The sequence below is a fragment of the Perissodus microlepis genome, chromosome 7 (assembly GCF_051167445.1).
Source record: "Perissodus microlepis isolate ML-2025 ecotype Zambia chromosome 7, ASM5116744v1, whole genome shotgun sequence".
Classification (NCBI taxonomy): Eukaryota; Metazoa; Chordata; class Actinopteri; order Cichliformes; family Cichlidae; genus Perissodus; species Perissodus microlepis.
This window is the reverse complement of record NC_140467.1, coordinates 28,387,787-28,409,579: the sequence shown is the minus strand read 5'-3', so window position 1 is coordinate 28,409,579 and position 21,793 is coordinate 28,387,787. Positions and strand designations below refer to the sequence as shown.

At 40.7% G+C, this 21,793-nt stretch overlaps 1 protein-coding gene across 1 annotated transcript; it reads right to left on the bottom strand.

Annotated features, from left to right (window-relative positions):
- Positions 1–44: 44 nt before the first annotated feature.
- il7r (interleukin 7 receptor) lies at positions 45–9,555 on the bottom strand. The gene is made up of 8 exons (XM_084936806.1): positions 9,341–9,555; positions 7,108–7,249; positions 6,865–7,022; positions 6,510–6,661; positions 5,777–5,933; positions 5,581–5,692; positions 5,430–5,502; positions 45–4,708 (listed from the first exon to the last, which is right to left on the bottom strand). The coding sequence occupies exons 1-8, from the start codon at positions 9,426–9,428 to the stop codon at positions 4,307–4,309; spliced, it is 1,284 nt and encodes a 427-aa protein (XP_084792932.1). The 5' UTR covers positions 9,429–9,555; the 3' UTR covers positions 45–4,306.
- Positions 9,556–21,793: the final 12,238 nt, after the last annotated feature.

Here is a 21,793-nt window from a genome sequence, read left to right as displayed (position 1 = left end):
TGCACATTTTTCATTACTAATTACATCACAGGGAAACAGCAGGATTTCATTTTCCACTTTATTACTATATACACTGATATGCATTGTGATTAAATAAAAACAATTCCACGTTACATCAACACGAGTACATTTAGACATTTCCATAAAGTATGTACGTTGTATTTAGTACAGATTACAGACATCTTGTTTCTGAGTATAAAGCGTACATTCCTGTTTTTGTTTCAGCCATTGTGAGGTCGGTTGTGTCAGATATTGAAGCAGCAGCATTGGGTTTAGCATCTCCATGACTACAAACAGAAACAGTTGCTACAGCAACGCATCCACAACCCGCCTACAGACAGCTGAGCGTGCGTGGACATGACGTACACAACTGCTCAGAAGTTGGAGATCACTTTGAAACGTCATGTTTTCAGGAAGAATAGCTGATTGAGAGAGTCATAAATGGATGTTAAAGTAGAAATGCTAATTAATTGTGTAATTTCTACCTAACTAATCATTCTTTTTATGGAATATCTATGTATGTGTAAAGAGGCCCATTTTAAGCAATCATCTGTGTTCTAATGGCACATGATGTTCTCTAAAGGAGTTTTATAATATTAAGAGGCTTATTGATTATTAGAAAAACCTTTTCCCACCATGATGGCACACCTAAAAACTGCTATACTGATTATAGATGTACTAAATCTGGCTAGTTGCATCTCTGGAGCATTTCTGTGTAGATGTGAAGCTTTAAAATGGCCTAAAGAAGAATGTGTTCAGGCTGTGTTCGCGTTCTAAGAAATGAAGGTGATGCCTTGCAGCCACAAGAAGAAAACAAACCAAATAACACTGGTGTGTATTACTCTCAAGAGAGCACTGCTAAGACCGGTTGGTGGCAGGCCCCCAGCAACCACAGGTTGCTAGGAGAAAAAGGTGTATTCCCCAGCCGGCTGGCAAGTGGTTGCTGTTGGTTGCTAGCAGTTGCTGTGAAACTAAAGCCACAGTCATACAGGCCTAGAGACCAGTGAGTTACTCACTGTCAACCAGCGGCTGCTCAGGAAAAATGTGTATTTCCTGCCCGGTTGGTGAGCAGCTGCTGAAGGTTGCTGATTGTGACTGTGGCTTTGGTCACTTGCAGATTATCGCGGCCGCCTCAGTTTCCATGGAGGGTGCTGACTTCTCTGCAAACATTTACTAACTACTTGCCGAGTAGAAGTAAAACTGTAAAAAAGTCAGACACAAACTGGAAACAGAGCAAGTTTCCCTTCAAAATAAATGTTTTGCCTTTTGAATCGTGTTGATTGAGGCACAACTTTTACTCTGAATTCAAACATTCTCCGTTTGCAGTTTGTGTCAGACTTCATTTTCATTTCCACTCAGAAAGCAGTTGGAGAGTGTTTGCAGACAAGTCGGTGTCTTCCATGCAAACTGCAGGCGACCGTAGCAGCCTGCTAGTGACCAAAGCAACCATGCAATTGATTTCACCCAGCAACAGCTAGCAACCACTTGCCAAACAAGTGAATATGCACATTTTTCCCTAGTGGCCTGAGGATGTGAGGAGATTGCCAGTGTGTAACTACTTAATTAGTACAGCACCTTTACTAACATGATTGGACGGTTTTTCCAACAATGAGTCAGCCTTTTAATGTGATAAACCTGTACTGCTTGCCTCTGATGTAGATATTCCAATAAAAAAAATTTTGTTTAATGATTCAGTTAGTTATTATTTATGTTCACTTAACTGTAAATTAAAGCAAATTAGCTTTTCCTTCAAAAACATGGTAATTTCTAAGTAACCCCAAAGCTTTGAGTGCTGTACTATGATTCAGATAAGCTTTAGGAGGCTTTACATGTGATCCTGTTTGATATGCATGGTGAACGCTGCAGCATGAGTTTCAGTTCCCAAAGAGTTTAAGTGCAGATGAGTTTAGATACAAGCAGCTTTAAATGACCTCACTGGTGTTGTTCGATTTTTTTGGTTCAGGAATGAGAAAAAAATAAAATACAGATGGTGAAAAATTGAAAAATCTGATAAACAGGTCTTCTTATACCAGACTAGTTTTTGTGAGATGGAGCACTGAGAATTTATGAGTAAATCCATAAACCGAAGTTTAATTAAATTCATTTCTACAACACCTGGAGAATAAAAAGCAGGTCCCAAGAGTTCTTCAGGTTGTGGTCATGTGACTCAAGGTTTAGGTTGTAGAGATCTTACAGGTCCTTTTAACCAATAACAATGTTCCGCAGATCGTTTAGGTGGTTCTTCTGTATAGGTCTCTTTGTGGTTCCTTGTTTAATTGTAGTGGCTCCTTTTGGACACTGAGAACGTACTCAGGTTCATTTATAGGGATCGTGGTTACACAGGAGGTATCAGGGATGTTTTATGTGGTTTTAATGGCCTCCAGTATGAGCTTCTAGTAATATTTTTGTTATTTCTTGTGGCCCTTTAGATGGGTAAAGTAGGAGCTTTGATCTAGCAACCAGTTAGGTGCTTTGAAGGCTCATTCAGTTGGGTGTTTTGGTCATTTAGGTAGTACACTGGGTCAATATAGATGTACTTTGGAGGTTTAAAGGGTTTCTTTAGATGAGCCACACTCTTAAATATCAAATAAACTTTCATTTCTCTCTCATCTGTCAACTGAAGCTGTTCACCACCTCCCAGGCAGCCAACACGATCCATAATGCTGAGTTAAAAGATAAAGTGATCACTTAGACGCTGGGATGCCTGGAAGGTAGTTTTATCTGAAAACCACTATTCTATGCTATGTAGTAAAACAGGCAAAAACACAGGTATATATGATTCCTCCAACGACAAATGACTACATGTGGAGGTGTGTCAGTAAAAACATGAAAACACACTTGGCCTCAAAGCAACAAAATAAATCCTGTATTTCAGAGCTGCAGGTCAACAGCCTGCTCTACTCAAAGCTACATTTTGGGTTCAAGTGAAAGATTAAAGCTAAAAAAATCTGTTGGTACAAGCACAAGAATAACAGCCAATTTATCACTTTAAAAATAACAGCAGTGACTAAACATATTAAAATAAACCCGATTATAAAGGAGCAGAACTAAGTTCATATTGTTAGAATAACATGTAACACATCGTTACTTTAGTTGTCTCAAATGTTTTTTGGTTTATGCGTCACAAAAATTAACCACAGGCTGTGTTTTGCTGTCTTTGACTATGAGCTGTGAGCAGCTCCACTGCACAAAAACGTTTTTTTTCCCTTTTTCTGTTTTTTTTTTCTTAGCAAGCCTGTTGATGGCTGACTGTCCAAGAAAATGACACAGGAAGAGAGAGAAACACCAAAGTGAGGACAAATTTACACGTTGGTGATTTTTTTTTTTTTTTTTTTAACGAGTCAATGATGGAGACTCGCCTCACCCCCAACCAGTCACAGCAGATGGCGGCACATGAGCCTGATTCTGCTGAGGCTTCCTCTTATGAAAAGGGAGTTTTTCTTCACCCTGTCACCAAATACCAAATGTTGTCATGTTGTCTATTCTCGCTTTACAGCCTGTAAAATGTGACATTCCCACTAATCCTATCACGGCTAGCACTTCAAAACCTTTTTCTTAAGTCCCAGCTGGGAGCCAGCTTCTATACAAAGATGAGACGATTTATTTTGGGTTAAAATGCTGGTGCAAAAGATGCAAAAATATGTTCATGAATCAGAAAAAGAACCCATTCCATGTTAGTGGCAATGGGGAATAAGAGTCTCCACTCATGTTAGCAGCTTGTTGAGGCTGCTACGCTTAAAAAACTCTGCTAAACTCAGAGTGTAGCAGAGACAAAGTAATGGATGTGTAACATAATGAACTGAGGATGGTGTGAAATTACTAAATGCTATCACTGTTCATCCTGATGGGAACATCTGAACCAAACGTCATAGCAGAAACTGAGTAATTCTTGTGTATATTTGCTACAGAACTCCAAGATGGAGTTAAAATAAATGTCAAAAGATGACAAAACCTAAAAGAATTTATCCTCTTAGGTTTATGCGCAAATGGGAATCCAGATGAGATACTTCACCAGTAAAAGCTTGATTTCTGTAAAGTGAACCAAACTTCAGCACTCCATTCAGTGGTTTTTCTTTTGGTAATGAATGCCAGATGTCTCGTTCTCTGGACAGAGGTCCAGTGTCATTGAAATCCAGGTGAAATGTAAGTGGTAGATAGGCACATCCGGACAAAAAGGCAGCATGTTTGTCTTTCTGTTCTTTCACTTTGCTCTGAAGACCTCGTGAAGTTGGAAGCTCTTTGCTTTAGAGCATCCTGAAGTTTGATAAGTACAGTCTCTGATCCTGTTAGCTCACCACTGCATCACCTACTTGATCTTATAGAAACTGGACATGGTGACGTAAGCCTCCTCCTGTCGATTTGCTCCAAACACCTCAAAGTCATTGACTTCAAATTGTTGCTCAGGCTGCTCGGGTCTTTCCCCAAGCTGGAGGATGTCGATGGGGGAAGGACTGCAGCTCGACAGGCTGTCCTCGGCTTCAGACGAGCTCCTGCTCAACAAGGCAGAGAGCTCCAGCTCCTCGGTGCTGGCGCTGGCAGTACTCCTGCAATCTAAGCTCTGGGTGGAGCAGGGTTCGCTCGACTGAGTGCTGTAAGTAGCAGCAGATGCAGGACTGATCGCAGGCTCTGTTTCCTCATGCGCTGTCGTCTCCACGGGGTAGACTTTGAGATCACTGAGCACCTCAGGTCTGAAGGTCAGCAACAGAGGCTGCAAAACCAGAATGACATCATATTTGTCTACAGCCAATCAAAAGCTCTTTTGTCATGTTCTTTGTCTTAACAATTACAAGTAAATACACTGGTTCTAACTGCCCTACGGTGCAACAGTTAAAAGCAGCTTGATCTAGCACCTCTAAAAAAACTCATCACAATGTTAAACAGCAAAAACCAACGGGCTGTGCAGAGGCACGCCAGAATTTCACACAGTTAGTTAAATCTCTGCTGCAGACAACTAATTTTTGTGTTTCTTATTAGTCAAACTGAAAGTTCCAAAGATTCATGTCAAAATGAGTTTCATGAACCTGTAGTGCCTGTTTGATATCTTTTGTACCAGAGAGGTCAAGAGTGCAATGTCAGCATTAATCAGTACAACCGATGCACCGCTCACTGTGCTGTAAAATCCTGGTGTCACATCAAAAAACAAAGCAATGCTTGAGGTTTTACAAACTGTGTTTATAAGCTGATGTGCTCAGCATAGCTCAGCAAGTTGGTCAATAAAAAAGTATCATCAATATGAATGTTTATGTTACTATGTTGATGCCACAGTTTTGACTACAATTGCTCTTTGGTAGCGGTACCACCACCTGAAATCTCATCTAAGTGACTATAGATTTTGTGTTGTGATTTCTACAACTGGTCCTGTCGCTCTCACGTGACTTGATGTTGCTTTGCAGTGTTTTTATTTTTTATCTGACAGTAGAATAACTCACATTGTTTGGCTTGCAGATCTGCACCAGAGTCTGTTTAGGATGCGGGATGCTTGGCCACATGTAGGTAAATATCCTGTGGAATAAAAAGGAAAGAAACTTAGTGAAGGGAACTCACTACACAGATTTTTCTGACAGAAAGCAGACGTCATACTTGTTTTTCCAGAGGATGATGATACTAAAGGTCACCACCAGCAGAGAGCCCAGACACACTCCGACTTGGTATACTTCCACCTGTACTCCACTGGTCTGCTTCTGGAGGTTTTCTTCAGGAAGGAGAACAACACAGATCATTACTGATATCAGCGTTTAAAAAAGGTCGTGCAGCAGGACTAGACTATTGTTCTTACCAGGGGTAAGGAAAGTGAACGTTTCACTCCACTCACTCCACGTGCCCTGAAAAATCTTTGGGAGTGTTCGCGCCCGCACTTTGACATAATACTTTGAGCCTTTTTTAAGGTGTCCCATGTTGATATTTATGAAGTCCTGGGATGAGGTGTTCTGAATCTGTGGTCAGAGAGAAAAGAAAGAACATTTCAGTCATTGCAAAACATTTTTTGATATTGTTGATGTAAAACAGTCTTTTTATGTTGAAGCACGTCCTCATACAAGATAGAACAAGTATTAAATTTCAGATGACCTGTAATGTAGCGCTGGTCCCTTTTTGACTCTACTGGGACTACAGTTTTCAAAAGAAACAACATGTTTTACACAATAAGGTTTAAAACTGGTGATTGGAACCATTAAATTATCAGGAGAGTGCTTAAAATTTATCATTGTGTGAGAAACTGTGGAAATCAGTTTGACCTCGATTGGAACCAGGTGCATTCTACCGGAGAAAAGGTAAGACGATGCTCTCAGATTTGTCTGCATTACAGTTAATATCACAGGAACTTCAGAGACTACTACTGGGCAAACCAAACACTGAAAGATTTACTCATTAGATTGTTTAACATTAAAAACAACCCACAATACAACAGTCTCTGTAGGAGAAACTATGTCTGATGTTATAGCGAAAACCTGAAAGTCTTGAAGTAGAATGTGAGATTGCACTTCTGAGCTATACTTTTTAGATCACTGTACCATGATTTCCCCAGCTGTCTCGATCTGAAACTGGAATTCCTGGTTCTTCACTTTCAGGTAGTCGTTTTGGTACGGGATCTGAATCCAAATCTTAGCCTCGTCAGACTCTTCTTGGAAAGTGATGTTAAACACCTGAGGACTCATTGGTTTAACTGCAGGGACAGCACACAGAGAGAGGACAGTAATGATAGCAGCTTTGGGCAGGCAGAATTCAAGACTTTTACATTTTTATACTGGAAAAAAGGAAATGAACATGAAGTCTGACAGGCAGTGCAGTGGTGACTCTTCACCAGGCAGCTACTTATATTTAGTAGCATTTGTAAAGTCTGAAAATGTAACCAGATGACATGTTTACCTATGTTCTTCAGGTAGAGTTTTTGTGAAATCCTGCCACCACTCTTTAAGTGGACGGTCAGACTGAGTTCCGACAAGGGCTTCAGGTCTGGGGAGCTGAATGTATCACTGTATGTCTCCATGCACTTCACCATTACGTTGATGTCATAATCAAGGTAGCTGAACAGAAGAGCAGTGACCTGCATCAGTATCTGAATTTCCTCTGACATGCAGCACAGTACTGAACGTTATATCAAAGGTTTACCACAGGGTCATCCTCTCAATGCTGTCGCCTCCATCACCTCCACCCTCTTCATCATCCTCGTCATCATTTCTGCCTTCAAGCAGCTTGCAGGTCAAATTGCATCTTTTCATCATGATGTGAGACGTGCAGCTGATTCTGGGCTCTGAGATGAAAAACACTTTCAGACATTTCTCCACTTTTTGAGTATTACACTCTTGTTTTATTCTTCTTTTTATTTTTTTTCTGTCAGTTAGCAGTATATATATATCATATACTACCAAAGATGTCTAACCACGGCTGATTTGCAGCCCATGTGCCTTAAGCTGATTTAAGATTAAGCTTTACATACAACATGCCAACACAGACATGAAAACAATCAGGAAGGGAAACAGCAGTGAAATAAATGCAAACTACATCAAAAAACTTCCATGTCACTGATCAAATAGTTCATGCTTTTATCTCTGAGTGTTTCAGATCTTTAAGAGTGAAAAAAGACTAAATAAATGTTGTTTTGCTTGTTCAAAGCCCTACTGACTGTTCCTGTGTTTAAGTATGTTGATTAAGTAGATTGTGGGTGATTTAATTTATGAAAATGTAAAACTTTGAATTTCATGGTGATGTCAGTTTATTATCTTCTGGTCCAATATCTTGCATCATGAACACTATTTATTGCTGACTTGTTTAACCCAAACAGTGACATAGCATGAAAGGTGTGATAGACTATATCCAAATAGCTGAACTGATTTCTTTCTAATCAGAGGTTACTGAGAAACCATCACATAACTCAACAGCACACTGGAGTCCCTCCTGATACGCAGATAACTGCATCATCAGCATAATTTTGAAACCCTGCCTCTGCAGCTGCCTGTCACTATGAAGTGCTTTGAGAACATTTTTATTCCAATTTGTCACAGTATAAATAACTACTTCTCTTCGATTTTAGGGATGCAACACAAAAATAATTATTCTGTAGTAACTTGTTGAAGGAAAACTGACTGTGCATCATCTGCATAAAAATGAGGGGGGGGGGGGGGGGGTGCAGAGGTTAGCACTGACTACCTGTAGCAGCCTCTCACACTATGAAAGCTAGGTTAGGCTCCAGACCCCCCCGCCCTCACTCTGGCAACCCCAGGACGTTAAACTAGGTCGCGAGAAAGGAGAAAACGCTGAGGCTGTAGATGTCTCTGTTTACCAAACACAATATGCTGCATGACAAAATCTTACCAGTGACTTGACATGTTGACCTTACAACCATGTTCAACACCACAACACTTTGAAGCTGCCAGCATGATTAAATCGTGTTATACAAGTTGTTAAAATAACCACAACTTTTCTTCCTGACTTTGCAGTTATTTATAGTCACTGCTTTACTTCACATTAACTGCCTGAACGCTGAACAGTGTCCTTGCTCACCTTAAATACGTGCATTTAACTTTATTCATACCATTGCTTATTATAAACTGCTTTTATGTGTTTTTACTGCTAAATGGATGGCTTACGTAGGGTGTTGCCAGTACACTAAAACTGCATGCACTAAGCAGAACCTCTAAACTGTCAGTTATGTGTGAAGATTTAACCACAGGAGGAATTTTAAGCACCTGATCCAGTCCACCGCGGTGCAGAAACTGAACCGAGTGAAGCTCTGATGGAGCAAAAAGCAGAGCATCAGCGGAGCCCCACGAGCACAGAGACGAAGATGTGTTTACTCCCAACTGTCACGCTGATAACATCACTGCTTCTGATTTTGTTTGTGCCTACGAGCCGATGTGCACGAGAAGGCTGATTATTAAATCAATCCCGGATATCGAAAGCTGATGATGGGACTTAACAGGTGTCTCATTTTTCTTCCGAATTTGTGCCTCAAAGCTGAAGTGAGTGTCTCATAAACTCCTGAAATGATGATTATTCATTTGTTTTTGTCTTAAGAGATACAAATTGTTCACGCTTCTTCGAAATTAACGGTAACCACACTTGAGCGCAAAGTCATTTAAGGATTTTAAAGAGTCTCTTCATGAAGCTTTTTAATTTTGAGCCATTATGCTCAGGTAAGTGCTCCACAGGTGCAATAATTCATCTCAGATAATATGTGCTGCAAATATAGCCCCCATCAAAGATCCAAACTTTACATTTTCTAATATTTTTCTGTATTTGTATTTCCGTGAAAGATACTAATGTAAAAGAATCACAACCCTCACGGTGTTTCTGATCACCTCCAACATTCCTGTGCTAACCGCATGTTTTAAAATCTTCTTACCCATGTCGGGGTCTCCATCTCCGCTCTGAGCCTCACACACAGCTGGCAGCAGCAGCAGCATCACGGCGATCCTCCAGCCGAACTGCATCTCATCACCGAGTCTCCGTCCAGCTGCACACACGCTCACCTGCCGCTCTGCTCTTTCATAACCCGCCGTCACACCAGCTGAGAGCTTTTCTCGTCAGCAGGCTTGGAGAGAGGAAGGAGGAGTGGCTAGTCTGCAGAGGAAGGAGGAGGAGGAGGAGGCGGGGGCGATGCTGGGTAGTTGAGGTCTTACAGGACGCTCTGTAAATCAGAAAACATCCTTGATTTGGAGACTGCGGGGTCTGTGTGGTTAGAAGGCTGACGGACAGTTAACTCTCAGATGACAGATTATTAGGAACATTCAGGGCTCAGTCACATGGACACAACAACATTTTTTTGACACCAAATGAAATTAAGCCCACATAGACACATTTAGAGCAAACATGTTTGAGTTCATTTATTTTTGAGCAAATGTAAAATAAAAAGCTGCAGACCAAAGAACAATTAATATTCCTTTACTTTATTGTCTCGGACAGGAGAAAATCATCTTAGATCAATCAACAAACATCACAAAAAACAACAAACAAACCAGACAACATCAAACAGCTAATAGCCTATTAAAAAGCTTAAAAAAACATTATAAAAGCAACACAAGGAAAAAAAATACAATAAACAATCAGTGCTCAGTCTGGTGTAAAAGTATGCTGATGTGTAGAGACTCGGTCCCTCCACAGTTTAAGAGCAGAAACAGTGACAAGCTGATGTTTTAACCTGGACCTCGATCAGAACCGTCCCCCCATCAGACCTCTGACATCTGTGGAAGCGTGCAAGTTCAGAGAGCAGAGCAATGAGCGGGTGCAGAGTAATGACTGGACAACAAGCAGAGAACTCTAAAAGTGACTGGAGGTGAAGAAGCAGTGTTTGGACCAGCTGCAGTCCTGAAAGTAACCACAGACTGACACCCGAGCAGCGACCACACCGCCTGAGATGAAGGTGTGAAGAAACTGCTCAAAGTCGCTGATGGAGGAAAACAGCTTCTTCTTCACAAGCTCATTAAGGTGAAAGTTATTAATACATTCTTAGCATATATTTAAACCACGTTTCCCTCTGGTTACATTCACACATGCCAACTTTAGTCATCTAAAGACCCCCTGAGCAGACCCCCCCTCCCAAATCACTCCCCACCTACAAGCCTGCCCTCAGAAAGTCCCCATAAAGTCATACAACCAGAACTGTGGCCAGGTTCATGAAATCCATCCCACCTGTTCATGTGTGATCTCACTGACTGACAGACATAAAACGTTCCTCCGCAGAGGGCTGAGACTTGCCCCAAAAACATGAAGAAATGAGCAACGCTGAAGTTAAGTCTTGAACATTCAGACTCACTGATGATTTAATGAGCGATGGAGCTGATCTGGGGTCAGACAGATGCTGCAGCAGCTCGGTGATGATTCCAGGTCACTGTTTTTGTTGTGTTGGCAAGAGAATAACAGCAGAGATGGATGCATTTTTGCTGCTTTTAGAGTTCGTGTTCACCTTTAAACCAAAACATCAGCAGCTCTATACAGGTGTGCTACGGGCAGGGGGATGGACCCATGGTATGGCACAAGTGTTTGTGTTATGTGGTATATTGACTTCAAATCAAATGTTCAGAGTGTCAAACTTGAGTGTCCTGGGAGGCGGAAAAGAGTGAAAACAGGAATTCTTTCGATAGTGGTGAGGCGATGTGGAGCTTTGTGTCTAAGGTTTGTTTTGGGGGTTTGTTATTCGTCCAGAGTTAGAGCTGACAAAAGCTGCACAGACTATAAACGTATCTGCTGTATAAATAAACTCAACGCGCCGGATGTAAAGAGCCAGAAGGTAAAAATAGCAGTTATCAGTCTGTGGGAAATGTTCTCTCTGCTGTGACCAGACTGTACACTTTTTATCTTTTCTAGCCATCTTTGTGCGCAGACCTGTTGTTTTCCAGACTTCTGAGAGGGTGAAGTTTGTGCAGCTCTGAGCGAACCTTTGCCAAACAGCAACCATGGAGCTGAAAGTCTAACCAGTAACCTACAAACCACTTCCTGTCTACTCTGGTTTGTTTTCAAATGAGGCCAGCATCTGTTTTAGTTTACTACGAGCTTCAAATTCAGAGGCAAGGTCGCTGATCACCCCGAACTTGGTCATATGTTAACGCGCCATTATTTACAGAAAAAATAAAGACATCAGCTTTGACGTCAGGAGTTCAGATTTCTGTCAGTTTGCAGTTTTGCTTCATTCCCCTCACACCAACAACTTCTCTGTTTCCCTAAATGAGTATTTCGTTTCTCTGCAGCCCGCAGCCTCAGCGTGGTTTGCTCTGTTTCCTTCTCAGCTACAGGGCCAGACGCACTGCATGTTTCAGGTCGCAACACAGGGCATGCTGGGAAAACTGTGGTGCAATACCTGCTGCCTCAACCTCTAATCTGTAGAGTCGACTGTATGAAGGCAGCAGGAACTGCACAAACACCGCAGTCGGAGGAGAAAAGGGGTTAAAGTTTGAAGCAGCACTGGTTTATTTTAAGCCTCCAAAGGCTTCAGCAGCACAACTCATGAGGTTCAAAATGCACAAAACTGGAAAAATCCAACACTAATGACTATTCAGAGAGGCTCAAGGAACACCAGCGGGGTTTAACCTCCACAACAACCAGCAAATCTGCAGTTTGAAGTTACAAAGTTGCAGGCATGGTGGGAGATGACAACTGTGCAACGAAGACACAAACTGCAAAAAGAAGACGCTTCACAAACCTCTTCAACCCTGAGCCGGAGAAACACTAAATGTAATCTGTCGATTCATGTTTTCATGAAGACAAACCTTTATCCATCAACATAAAATCCCATTTTAAGAAGGGAAAATCCATATTCTAGACACTTGCACTTGTGTTCGTTGTCTGCTTAAGTTTTGGCACCTAAACGAGTCACTCAACAACAGAAACAAGGTCACGGTTTGAGTTGTGATAGAACAGTTTCCTCTTTTTTCACGACTCGAGTATCCTGGTGCCGGCATGAAACAACATTCAAACTGAAATAAGTTTAGTTTGAAAATCATGTTGATTGCAGCAAAATACAAACGCTAACACACGGGGAAAATGTCTTTTCATGTGTATGAACTGTGATGGATCTCATCTCTGACTGAACTAACACTTCAGACTCAGTGTATTTCACAGTTTTGTGTATTTAACAACAAAATAAAAGTGCGCTAGACTGAAAATCACAGCTGTTCCATCGCTGAGCCATGAAAACTGTCATAGCTTCAAACAACCTCCCAGGGCAGCGGTGCGACCGTGGCCCCAACAGGAAAAAATACAGTTTGTTGGTAGTTTGATTTGATCAAAATCTTTGATCGTTTTTCCATCCCACAACAACAAATTTTATTTTATCAGGGCTTGTTAAAACTGTGAGCCACGTTTCTGACATCCGCTCACATCTGCCAGTGATGGAGAAGGAGAGGATGGCTGTCAACGGGGTGACCTGCAGTTAACATGACACCTTTGTTTGGGTGCCTACTCTCCTGTCAACAAGCAAAAATTACCTCAAAGCCACAAGCTATGCAACTTTATGCAGAAGATGATAGAAACTATCACAATGAAAAGGAAACACAACTTAAATCAAGACCAGGGAACTAGTGACTGGGTGAGGCTGGGTGGAAGGTGGCTCCAACAGGGGTTTTACCCTGTTTGACTTGAATTTATTAAGGGGGGAAAGTATGGTAGGAGGTGACAGAGCACACGAGAGTATGACTCAGAGAAATGTGCTGCTCAACGGACGCAACCAATGATTAGAGCAAACACTGAACATGTTAAAAACTGAACATGTAGGAGAAGAAATCAGACTTTAACTTCCTTTAAAGATTTCTGGATTCATCTGCTTTCTAAAAATCTCCACGGGAGGGAGAACCTGCTCATTTAGCAAAGATAGTTAGCTGTTACGCTAATGTTATTTCATCTTTTTTGTCATTAAGGTAACGTGTACAGGTGCTGTATTCATGTTGTATAATAAACAGCTAGGCTAAAAATGGGCTAGCTTCAGATGAGGCTAGCTGTGGCCACTGGTGTTGGGTTCTCAGCAGATATTTGGCTCCTGGTTTGTTGCACTGACTGTGTTTATATGCTATCTGTATTTGTGTATCATGAGGCAGTGGTGGGTGGAGATAACACCCGGTGGGTACGAAGGTGAGGTGTTGGTGGGGCGTCGAGCTTTCGAATGCATCTGTGGGTGGCAGCTGTGGTTAACATGCAGTTTTCGGCTTTTAGGAGGCAACCTGGAGAAAATCATGGAAGGAAGAAGGAGATGGTGCGATCCTTCGACTGCAGCGACACAAGGCGGGGCAGTAGCAGCTGCCTGCACCTCCACAACGTTCATGGAGGTGAAGATTTAAGGAAGCTGCCGTGCTGAAAGAGCACAAGTCTTCAGTCTTAGGACGGTGCTGCGCTCTCTCTGCTGCACCTTATCTGGGAGAAGAAGCTCTCCCCCGCCCCCACCAAACCACACGCCTGAGGTTCCTATCTCCGCTCAGCATCGCAAAACATCTTCAGCTGTGGTTTCATGTGTTCAGTCGCCTCCCTCTGAGTCGCTGATGGGAATCTGATGAGCCACCTGTTTACGCTGAGTGCTGTGGTTCTGAATCCTGGGGGGTTCAAGATACTGGGAGCAGCGAAGGAGGGAACTCTGCATCACCCGCACGAACACAACATAGAGAGTGTATACGAAGAAGATAAGGATGTACACAGTCAGGCTGCTGCTCTGCCACACAACATCAACAGCAATGACACGTGAAAGATGGCTTCAGGTCTGAAAGCTTAACTTCAGGTTAAGCTGTTCTGCTTTCCTCCAACAGAACAGCTTTGCATGATCCACAGTCCTGGTTTAATTCGTACTGCTCCTTTATGCCGCCCTGTGTCCTGTGTCTGTAAAGTTTAGTTTAGTATGTAAAACTAAACTGCCCCTGATTCAACCTAAGTTAACATGAGATTATGGTTTTGTTTTTATGACTGTTTCAACACACTAAATATAAATCTATAATATAAAGTCGTAATTTTAGTTAAAAGAAAAAACTGCAAAGTAATTAGAGAATTCACACTGTGCTGATTAGCTGTACCTGTATTAATATATGTCACTCACATATTCAAAATTTCACCTGTAATAGAAAAATATCACTTTTAATAAATCAGCATCTGGACAACAGAGTTGATTGAAAGCTAAATGATGCAACTGCGAACGTTAAATAGTTTAAAGCTGTTTTTGTTTGTAAAATGACAGAAATGGAAAGTCACAGACACGTATGTCCACCTAACAGATAAAATGAGGAAATAAACTGCCTTTATAGACATTTAAAAACATACCTACCTCAGTACAACATCATGTTATAAACAGCAGTTCAGTATTTGATTTAAACAACTTTATTTCCTTCTTTATTACATTTATTTTGAAAATCATCTTAAATATAAACTGTACTTTGTTCTGACATATAACCCTGACATGTAACCCTGTTTTCTTCATGCTTATCTAACAGCCCAGAAGTACAAACACATGAGCTTATCAGTTTATTGTAGTTTGACTTTATCTTATTCTAATGATATAAAAAATGATCGTATGTTTCGGGAAATGTCAGCTTGCACACATGATTACTGCTGCTGATTAAAGTGTGTCTGAAACTTCAATAAAATTATAATAAAATCTTTGTGTTTTGTCATTTTGATCTAACCTTGGAGTGCAGTTTGCATCGAAGTGGAGGATAAACATGTAATAAAGAAGTTATCACGTCTAAACTGTACAGTTGTAAACATTAACAGACAAATGAAAACCTGAGCTGTCAGTGATGTGAGATATGTTCCTCACTGTTTTATTTAATATGTTAAAAGATGGATTTTTTTCATCTTTAAAGTGTAAAAATTGAGGTGATGAACTTAAATAACACCTGCACAGATTATTTTCATATATTAACTTACCAAAGCAAAATAACGTCACAGCAAAGACGACACTCAGGGGCCCATGTGAGGGGACCGTGGGCAGTTGACTGTGGCCCATATTGCCAAGAAATGTAGAGAAATGTAGGGCACATTCGGTTCCCCTAGATATGTTTGTAATTTTTTTTTGCTGATTAGACTTTGTGTGCAATCGTAATTTAAGAAAATAATACTAATATCTTTCTGTTTTGTCACAGGTGCAGAGCCCAGATGTGCTCCACATTTCATGCTGCTGCACAGGCACTGAGCCCATCTGGGTCCCACAGCTCAGGTACATGACCAACATTTGCTTGTATGGTGCGTGGACCATAATGTTACTCAAAAAGGGGAAAAAAGCTACTTTTGGCCACTCCCTTATTCACAGGGGGTTACTACATTGTTGGTTTGGCAGATTTTTACCCCAGATGTACTTTAAACTGAATTTATTTGTCCTTCCAAACTCAGACCAGGGATTTTTTGTTTGACAGTCAAATACATAAACCACTGTACTGTGGAGCATGCTCTCAAAGGAGGGATGAAAAAAAGTTTTTTTTTAGTCTTTTTAGAAAATACAGTGCAGCCTAGAAGGGCACAATCCACACTTATTACATTTGGGTCCCAAAGTGGGCATGAGCTGTCAGCAGTTTTGCCACTATGGACGGTCCATAGAAAACTATCATGGGATTCAGGGTTTTCTTTGGGCAGTCTATAGTGGGACAGCAATAGACTTGCTTAATAGCGTTCCAAAAGGGCAAAACTGCTACGGGTCCTACAAGGGTTTTCTGTGAGCACACCAAATGGGGTCCCAAAGGGCAAAACAGCTGTTCTGTGTGGTGACACCCACTTGGAGCACACATGGGCTATGTTGTTTTGTCCTGCCCAAACAGCTCCACAGTTCACCCACTGCCAATGCTGTGGGCCAGCACAGGCCCATAGCATTGGCAGTGGGTCCCATTAGGGCCTAACTGTAACATCTAGTGTTATCAGTAGCAGTTTACAAAGACATCAAATTAATAGTGAGGAGAAATGATCTTATCTGGTTCCAGGTTCTCACGTGGCCCCAGGAGAAAATGAATTGCAGATCACTGTCATAAAACTGATCAGATTTTATATAAACTCCATGATCATTAAAGCTTTCTGAGATTGTTTTTGCTGAAGTAATCGCAGCTTTCAGATAAATGCAGAAACATGAACTGCTGAGAGGGTGAAAGCTGTAAAGAACAAATGAGTTAAAGTTAAAGCTGGGTGCTTTCTTTTTTCTGTTTCAAGTAATAAAAAAAAAACCCTCCAGCGTGGCGGTATTACCTATTCTGAAGTGAAAAACCTTGGTCGCCAATCATCTCTAATAACTGACTGATTCATAAAGTTTCATGAAAAACTGAAAAAGGCCCAGAGTGGAAACAAACAGTTTAAAGTGTAGAAAAGTTTCATTTTACCCGCAAACATTTACTGAACTACCAGTGAATCTGTCGCTCTGATGAATGAAATGATGACACGAACCTCTGAGGCCTGTTTTCTCTGCGCTTCTGTGGAAATGATGGCACCTGCATGTATAGGCGCCCCTGAGGAGGTCACTGACTGCAGGTCTGAGACACTAAACACTGCACGTTCAGGATGTCTTTCCCTTACATACACATACCTGCCTCCACATATACCTACAGAACGTACAGCTATTTATGTCTTTACACCTACACCCATACATGAAACCACAGTGTAAAATCTCATGGTGCTGAATTTGAGTGAAGCCACACCAAAATGAGTGAGTCTTTGAAGCCGGGGCTACAGCAGCCACATGAATGTCTCCTCCGTACAGCCTTGGTACAAACGCTGCTTCCTGCTGCTCCTCGTGTCTTGTTTGTGCTTTTTTCAGCCCGACTGCTTTTTTTTCTTCGTCCTCATCACTTCGGTGCGTGTCAGCGTGAGTGTAAGTGCACAGCTAACAGTGAATTTCTGTAGAAAGGTGTTGCACGTTGTGCAAACAGGGTAGGGTTAGGCTTGTTTAGAAATGACTTGTCACCACATCCTTTTCCTCCCTCATAATTTGTCTTCATCCTTTTGAAAACAACAAGCAGCTGAAGTGAAACATGAGTGCAGTGAAACTCCTCCGAGTCACTGGGAGGATTTGCTGGGCAGAGGATGCTGACCGGACGAGCTCGCGTACAGGTGCAGGTTTCATTCAGCTGCAGGGAGATGCGCTGAAGGCCGCACGAAACTTTCTGTTTCTGCACCACAAACACTGAAATAACTGATGATTCACACAGACTGACAGACAAAAGAGGTCTGTCAGGAGGCTCTTACTAAAAGTCGATCAACTTTTTCATGAGGTCTGATTTAGCTGTCAATGCCCCGAGTGCTCCTCCCAGTGCACTGATACGCTGACCGTGTGTAACTCCTTAGTAATGAACATGGTTTTATTAAATAAGACGTACCATAAAGCAAACCAACACAAAACCACAAACTGAAAACAGCAGCAGTCCAACACCGCATCCTCTCAACAAGGCTTCTGGAATAGATATACAAGTATGCAGAGGCCCATTTTCAGCAGCTGTCACTCCAGTAACACATTAACTAATGCAAGCTAGCATGTTACAAGACTCAGTGATAATTAGAAAACAGTAAGTTAATGATGATTACAAAAGCATAGATACCTGCAGAATCAGCCTCTGTGGGTTTGACTGAAGCCTAAAAAACGAGACTGTTCCGAGTTCCTGATCCGAGAAACGAAACTCTATCTGTGAAATTACTACAAAAAGAAAAAGAAAACAAAAAGCAGAAAGGGGATTTCATGCACTGGTATGTGTTCCTCCCTCCAGAGAAACTGGCAAACCAGATCCACCTGACACTGCATTCCTGCATTTGCCTCCACTACAAGCACGAACTGAGTCCACACATGAGTTTGTGGTTTCAGTGCACTCTCAGGGCATTTCACGATACAGTCTCAACTTCTTATCGATTGTTTCATCTTCTTGGATATAAACTTTGATCTATGTGTCTGGTCTCATCTCTCCCACCAGAGACCACAGTCCACCACACACACCACAGATTTTCATACTTCCTATTATTTCTCATTAAAAACTGCTTGGTTAAGTGTAGACAGAGCTCATAGTTTGGCTTAAAATACAGCCGCTGATGTTTCTTTTTAACCTCTACTTTATTGGTTGCCATGGTGATGGGTCACCGCTGAAAAAAATAGGCCTACGCGCTGCCAATGCCTCATATTGCTCTTGCTGAACAATGTTACTTACAAAGTAGAAAAAAATTGTTTCCATGACAATAATAATTGTTAATGATTTCAGATTATTTCTAGATTCAGATCAACTCCAAGAATTACTCACATGCAAATTTCCACCTTCAGGACATTTTCATGTAAATTACTTTTAGTGTAACCCATATGGAAAAGATATATATAAATCTTATAAAGTTTGTATCTGTCTTGTGTGAAACTTGTATGAAAAGCATATAAGAGTGAAAACAGATATAAGATCCGTGGAAAAATTATATAATGAAACTTGTATGTTTTGGATACTTACTAAAACAATATATGAAAGTAATGAGAAAGTGGCCACTTTCATGAGTAAATCATGTAAGCCTTATATGATTTACTCATGAAAGTGGCCACTTTCATGAGTAATCACATATAAGTTTTTACTATTTCTTTTCCATATGGGAAACTTAACCAATCATGAACAACCTCCGTTCTTTTCATGCTACTCCTGCCATTAGGACACAAGGAATGTCAACCATGTGACCTCTTAATCAACAATAACCTGAATTCTAAACACTAAACCTGTGCTATTATAATACAGATTTGTTTTCTTTAGTAATCAGTTTTCCTGAATCTTGGTCAAAGGACCAAAAATGAAAAAATTTCATTCCTTCAAACTGAAAATAATTTCTTATTCAAAGATCACCTCCACCAAAGGTAGTGTAGAAAAGGGGAACTCAGTGGACTCAGTGGAAGTCCGTCATTTAAAACTAAAAACCTTTATATAACAAACTGCTTTCAGTGCATTTTTATACTGTTTCTTCCCATGGGTGATGTCAAGGTGCCTGTGTTCAGTTCTCCTTCACAGTCTGTGGTTAAAATCCAGGGTTTGTCAACCCGCTCATCCTCCTCCACCCCATGGCAATTTAACAACTTGTGAGATTTAAAAGAAAAACAACTTTATATAAATAAAGTTCATGTCCAGAGTAAAAGCATCTGTAAGCTGCTGTTTTTATTATATGTTATGATAATAATACAGCTGATGTATTTGTATTATCCTGTTGAATGCAAGACTGTAGAGGATAGATGTTCTGATGTTTTTATTGTTAACCCTTTTGAGCCCACAGGTGCGTCCACGCTCCGATTTGCATAACTACTTTAAAACTTATTTGTTTTTGCATAATAAACTGGGGGGAGTTGTACTTACATATCAGTCATTCCACTTATCCCAGGTCAGGGTTTCCTTCCACTGATGGCTTTGTAAAAACCACGTAAAGACCGCTTGCAAAAACAAAAAAATGAAAACCTTTTTCCAGGTAACAAGACAATCCTAATTACCAAATCTAATTTTGGGTTCTCTGCCTGCATCCCAAATTTAACTAAAGTTACCGTCAAACGTAGTAACAGAAGACCCTGGACTGTGGCCAGCTCCACATGTCAATCCAAAAGGAGCGCAGCGATTCATAATAGAAAAACAAGTGATCCAAACTTTCAGTGTTATTTTCACAGAATGTACATGTGTTCACATCTAGGTTAAATTTCAGTCTTAGGAATTCATTGGTTGGATAAATCTCATTTTTGACTTTAAAATTAACCTCTTTTGTTTTAGGGGGAAGGGGAAGTGAAATATGCTATCTCTGTGTTGCCTTAACCTCCATGGCCTCAAATTCTTTAGAATATAAGTTATTTTAACCGGGTTAGATTTCATTTATTAACATATTTCTGATTGTTTGTAAACCTGCTGTCAACAAAGTCAACACCGGCTATGCAGAGCGGCGTCAGTCCAGGAGAAATTTTAGAGTGCACAATATCTTCTTTAATCATTGATCTCAAAGGGACTGGGATGGCTGTAGCTAGTGTATTATAACTCGTAGGGACACTCATGCAGAGCTAGTATCTCACATGTTTTTATATTCAGCTGTTGACCTGAAGCTTTGGAGAAGTGGTTGATCACCTGTAAGGCTAAAGGAATCTGGTCCAATCTGGTAGCATCTGCCAGCTGACTTATTATTATTAGCTGACCCATACTATTTAACCCGTCAGTGTGACTGTTTTTAATCTGAATAGATAACAGCTCAGCATGATAAACAGAAGTGGTGAGCTGCTGCAGCCCTGCCTTATTCCTCTAGTAACCTCAAACTCTAACAGGTGCCATGTTCCAGCAAAACAGAGCTGTTGATAGAATTATAGCATCCCTTTCACACTGATAAATTCTTCTCCAAAACCAAAAGACTGCAGGGTTTTTAATATGAACTTATGTTCAATTGACTCAAATGCTTTTTTAAAAACCCCAAAACAGGATGTATCCCCTCTCTTGGATTATGTCACTGTAATCAAGGAGAAAAGCAGCCTAATATTATCAATTAGTCTTCCTTTCAAAAAACCTGACTGTCTTTCACTAATTATGTTTGAGATGCCTTTCTTCAGCCTCTCAGCTACAGCCCCTGACAGGATCTTATAATCAGTGTTTAGTAAGGTGATTGTCTTAAATTGTCTAAAATTCTTCTGTTTTTACCAGAATCAGTGTAATTAACTCTTGTTTCATACTTGGCATCAGTTCTTTCTTTTCTATAGCTCCTTTTAACGCACCAAATGGCAAGGTTCTTAAGTCCTTCCAGAAGAACTGATAAAAATTAGCAGTGAGTCCATCTGTCCCTGGAGACTTGTTTAAGGCTATTTTAATGACCACTGAATCCAATTCCTCCACACAAATATTTAAATGGTTTGTCAATATGTCAATACACGGCACGAGACTGTGAATCTTATTACAGAACCCGTCAGCATCAGCTGAATATTCTGGGGAGAACAACTTGGAATAGAAAGTAAAGACTTCTCTTTCAATCTCTCTGAAATCTTTGCATTCAGTCCCATTTATCAGTAGGCTTGTAATTAAATTTCTCTGATGTCTACTTTTCTCCAGCTTACTAAAATATGATGATTTTTTTTCACCTGCCTCAATCTAAAAAGCAACCTGGGCCTTCTCAAGGCAAAGATCATCTAATTTAGTCTGTACCTCCATCAGTTTATTTTTCTCCTGCATGTTCCGTTTTTCTTTACTACAACACTGAGCTATTTCCCAAAGTAAATTACTTTTATATTCTTGTTTTTTCCCATTTAGTTCTTTGCAGAATTTTATAGTAAATTCTCTGATCCTGAATTTAACAAATATCTTCATTAGGTTTAAACCACAGATAACTTAACTCCAGGATTCAAATGTCTCTAAATGTCTATGAAATTATTATCACAAGCAAAGTTCAC

Coding starts and splice junctions, on each gene's coding strand:
- il7r (XM_084936806.1), bottom strand. CDS start 9,428: ATGCAGTTCGGCTGGAGGATCGCCGTGATGCTGCTGCTGCTGCCAGCT. Junction 5,503..5,580: donor ATCATCCTCTGGAAAAACAA/GTATGACGTCTG, acceptor TTTATTCCACAG/GATATTTACCTACATGTGGC. Junction 4,709..5,429: donor AGATCTGCAAGCCAAACAAT/GTGAGTTATTCT, acceptor CTGGTTTTGCAG/CCTCTGTTGCTGACCTTCAG.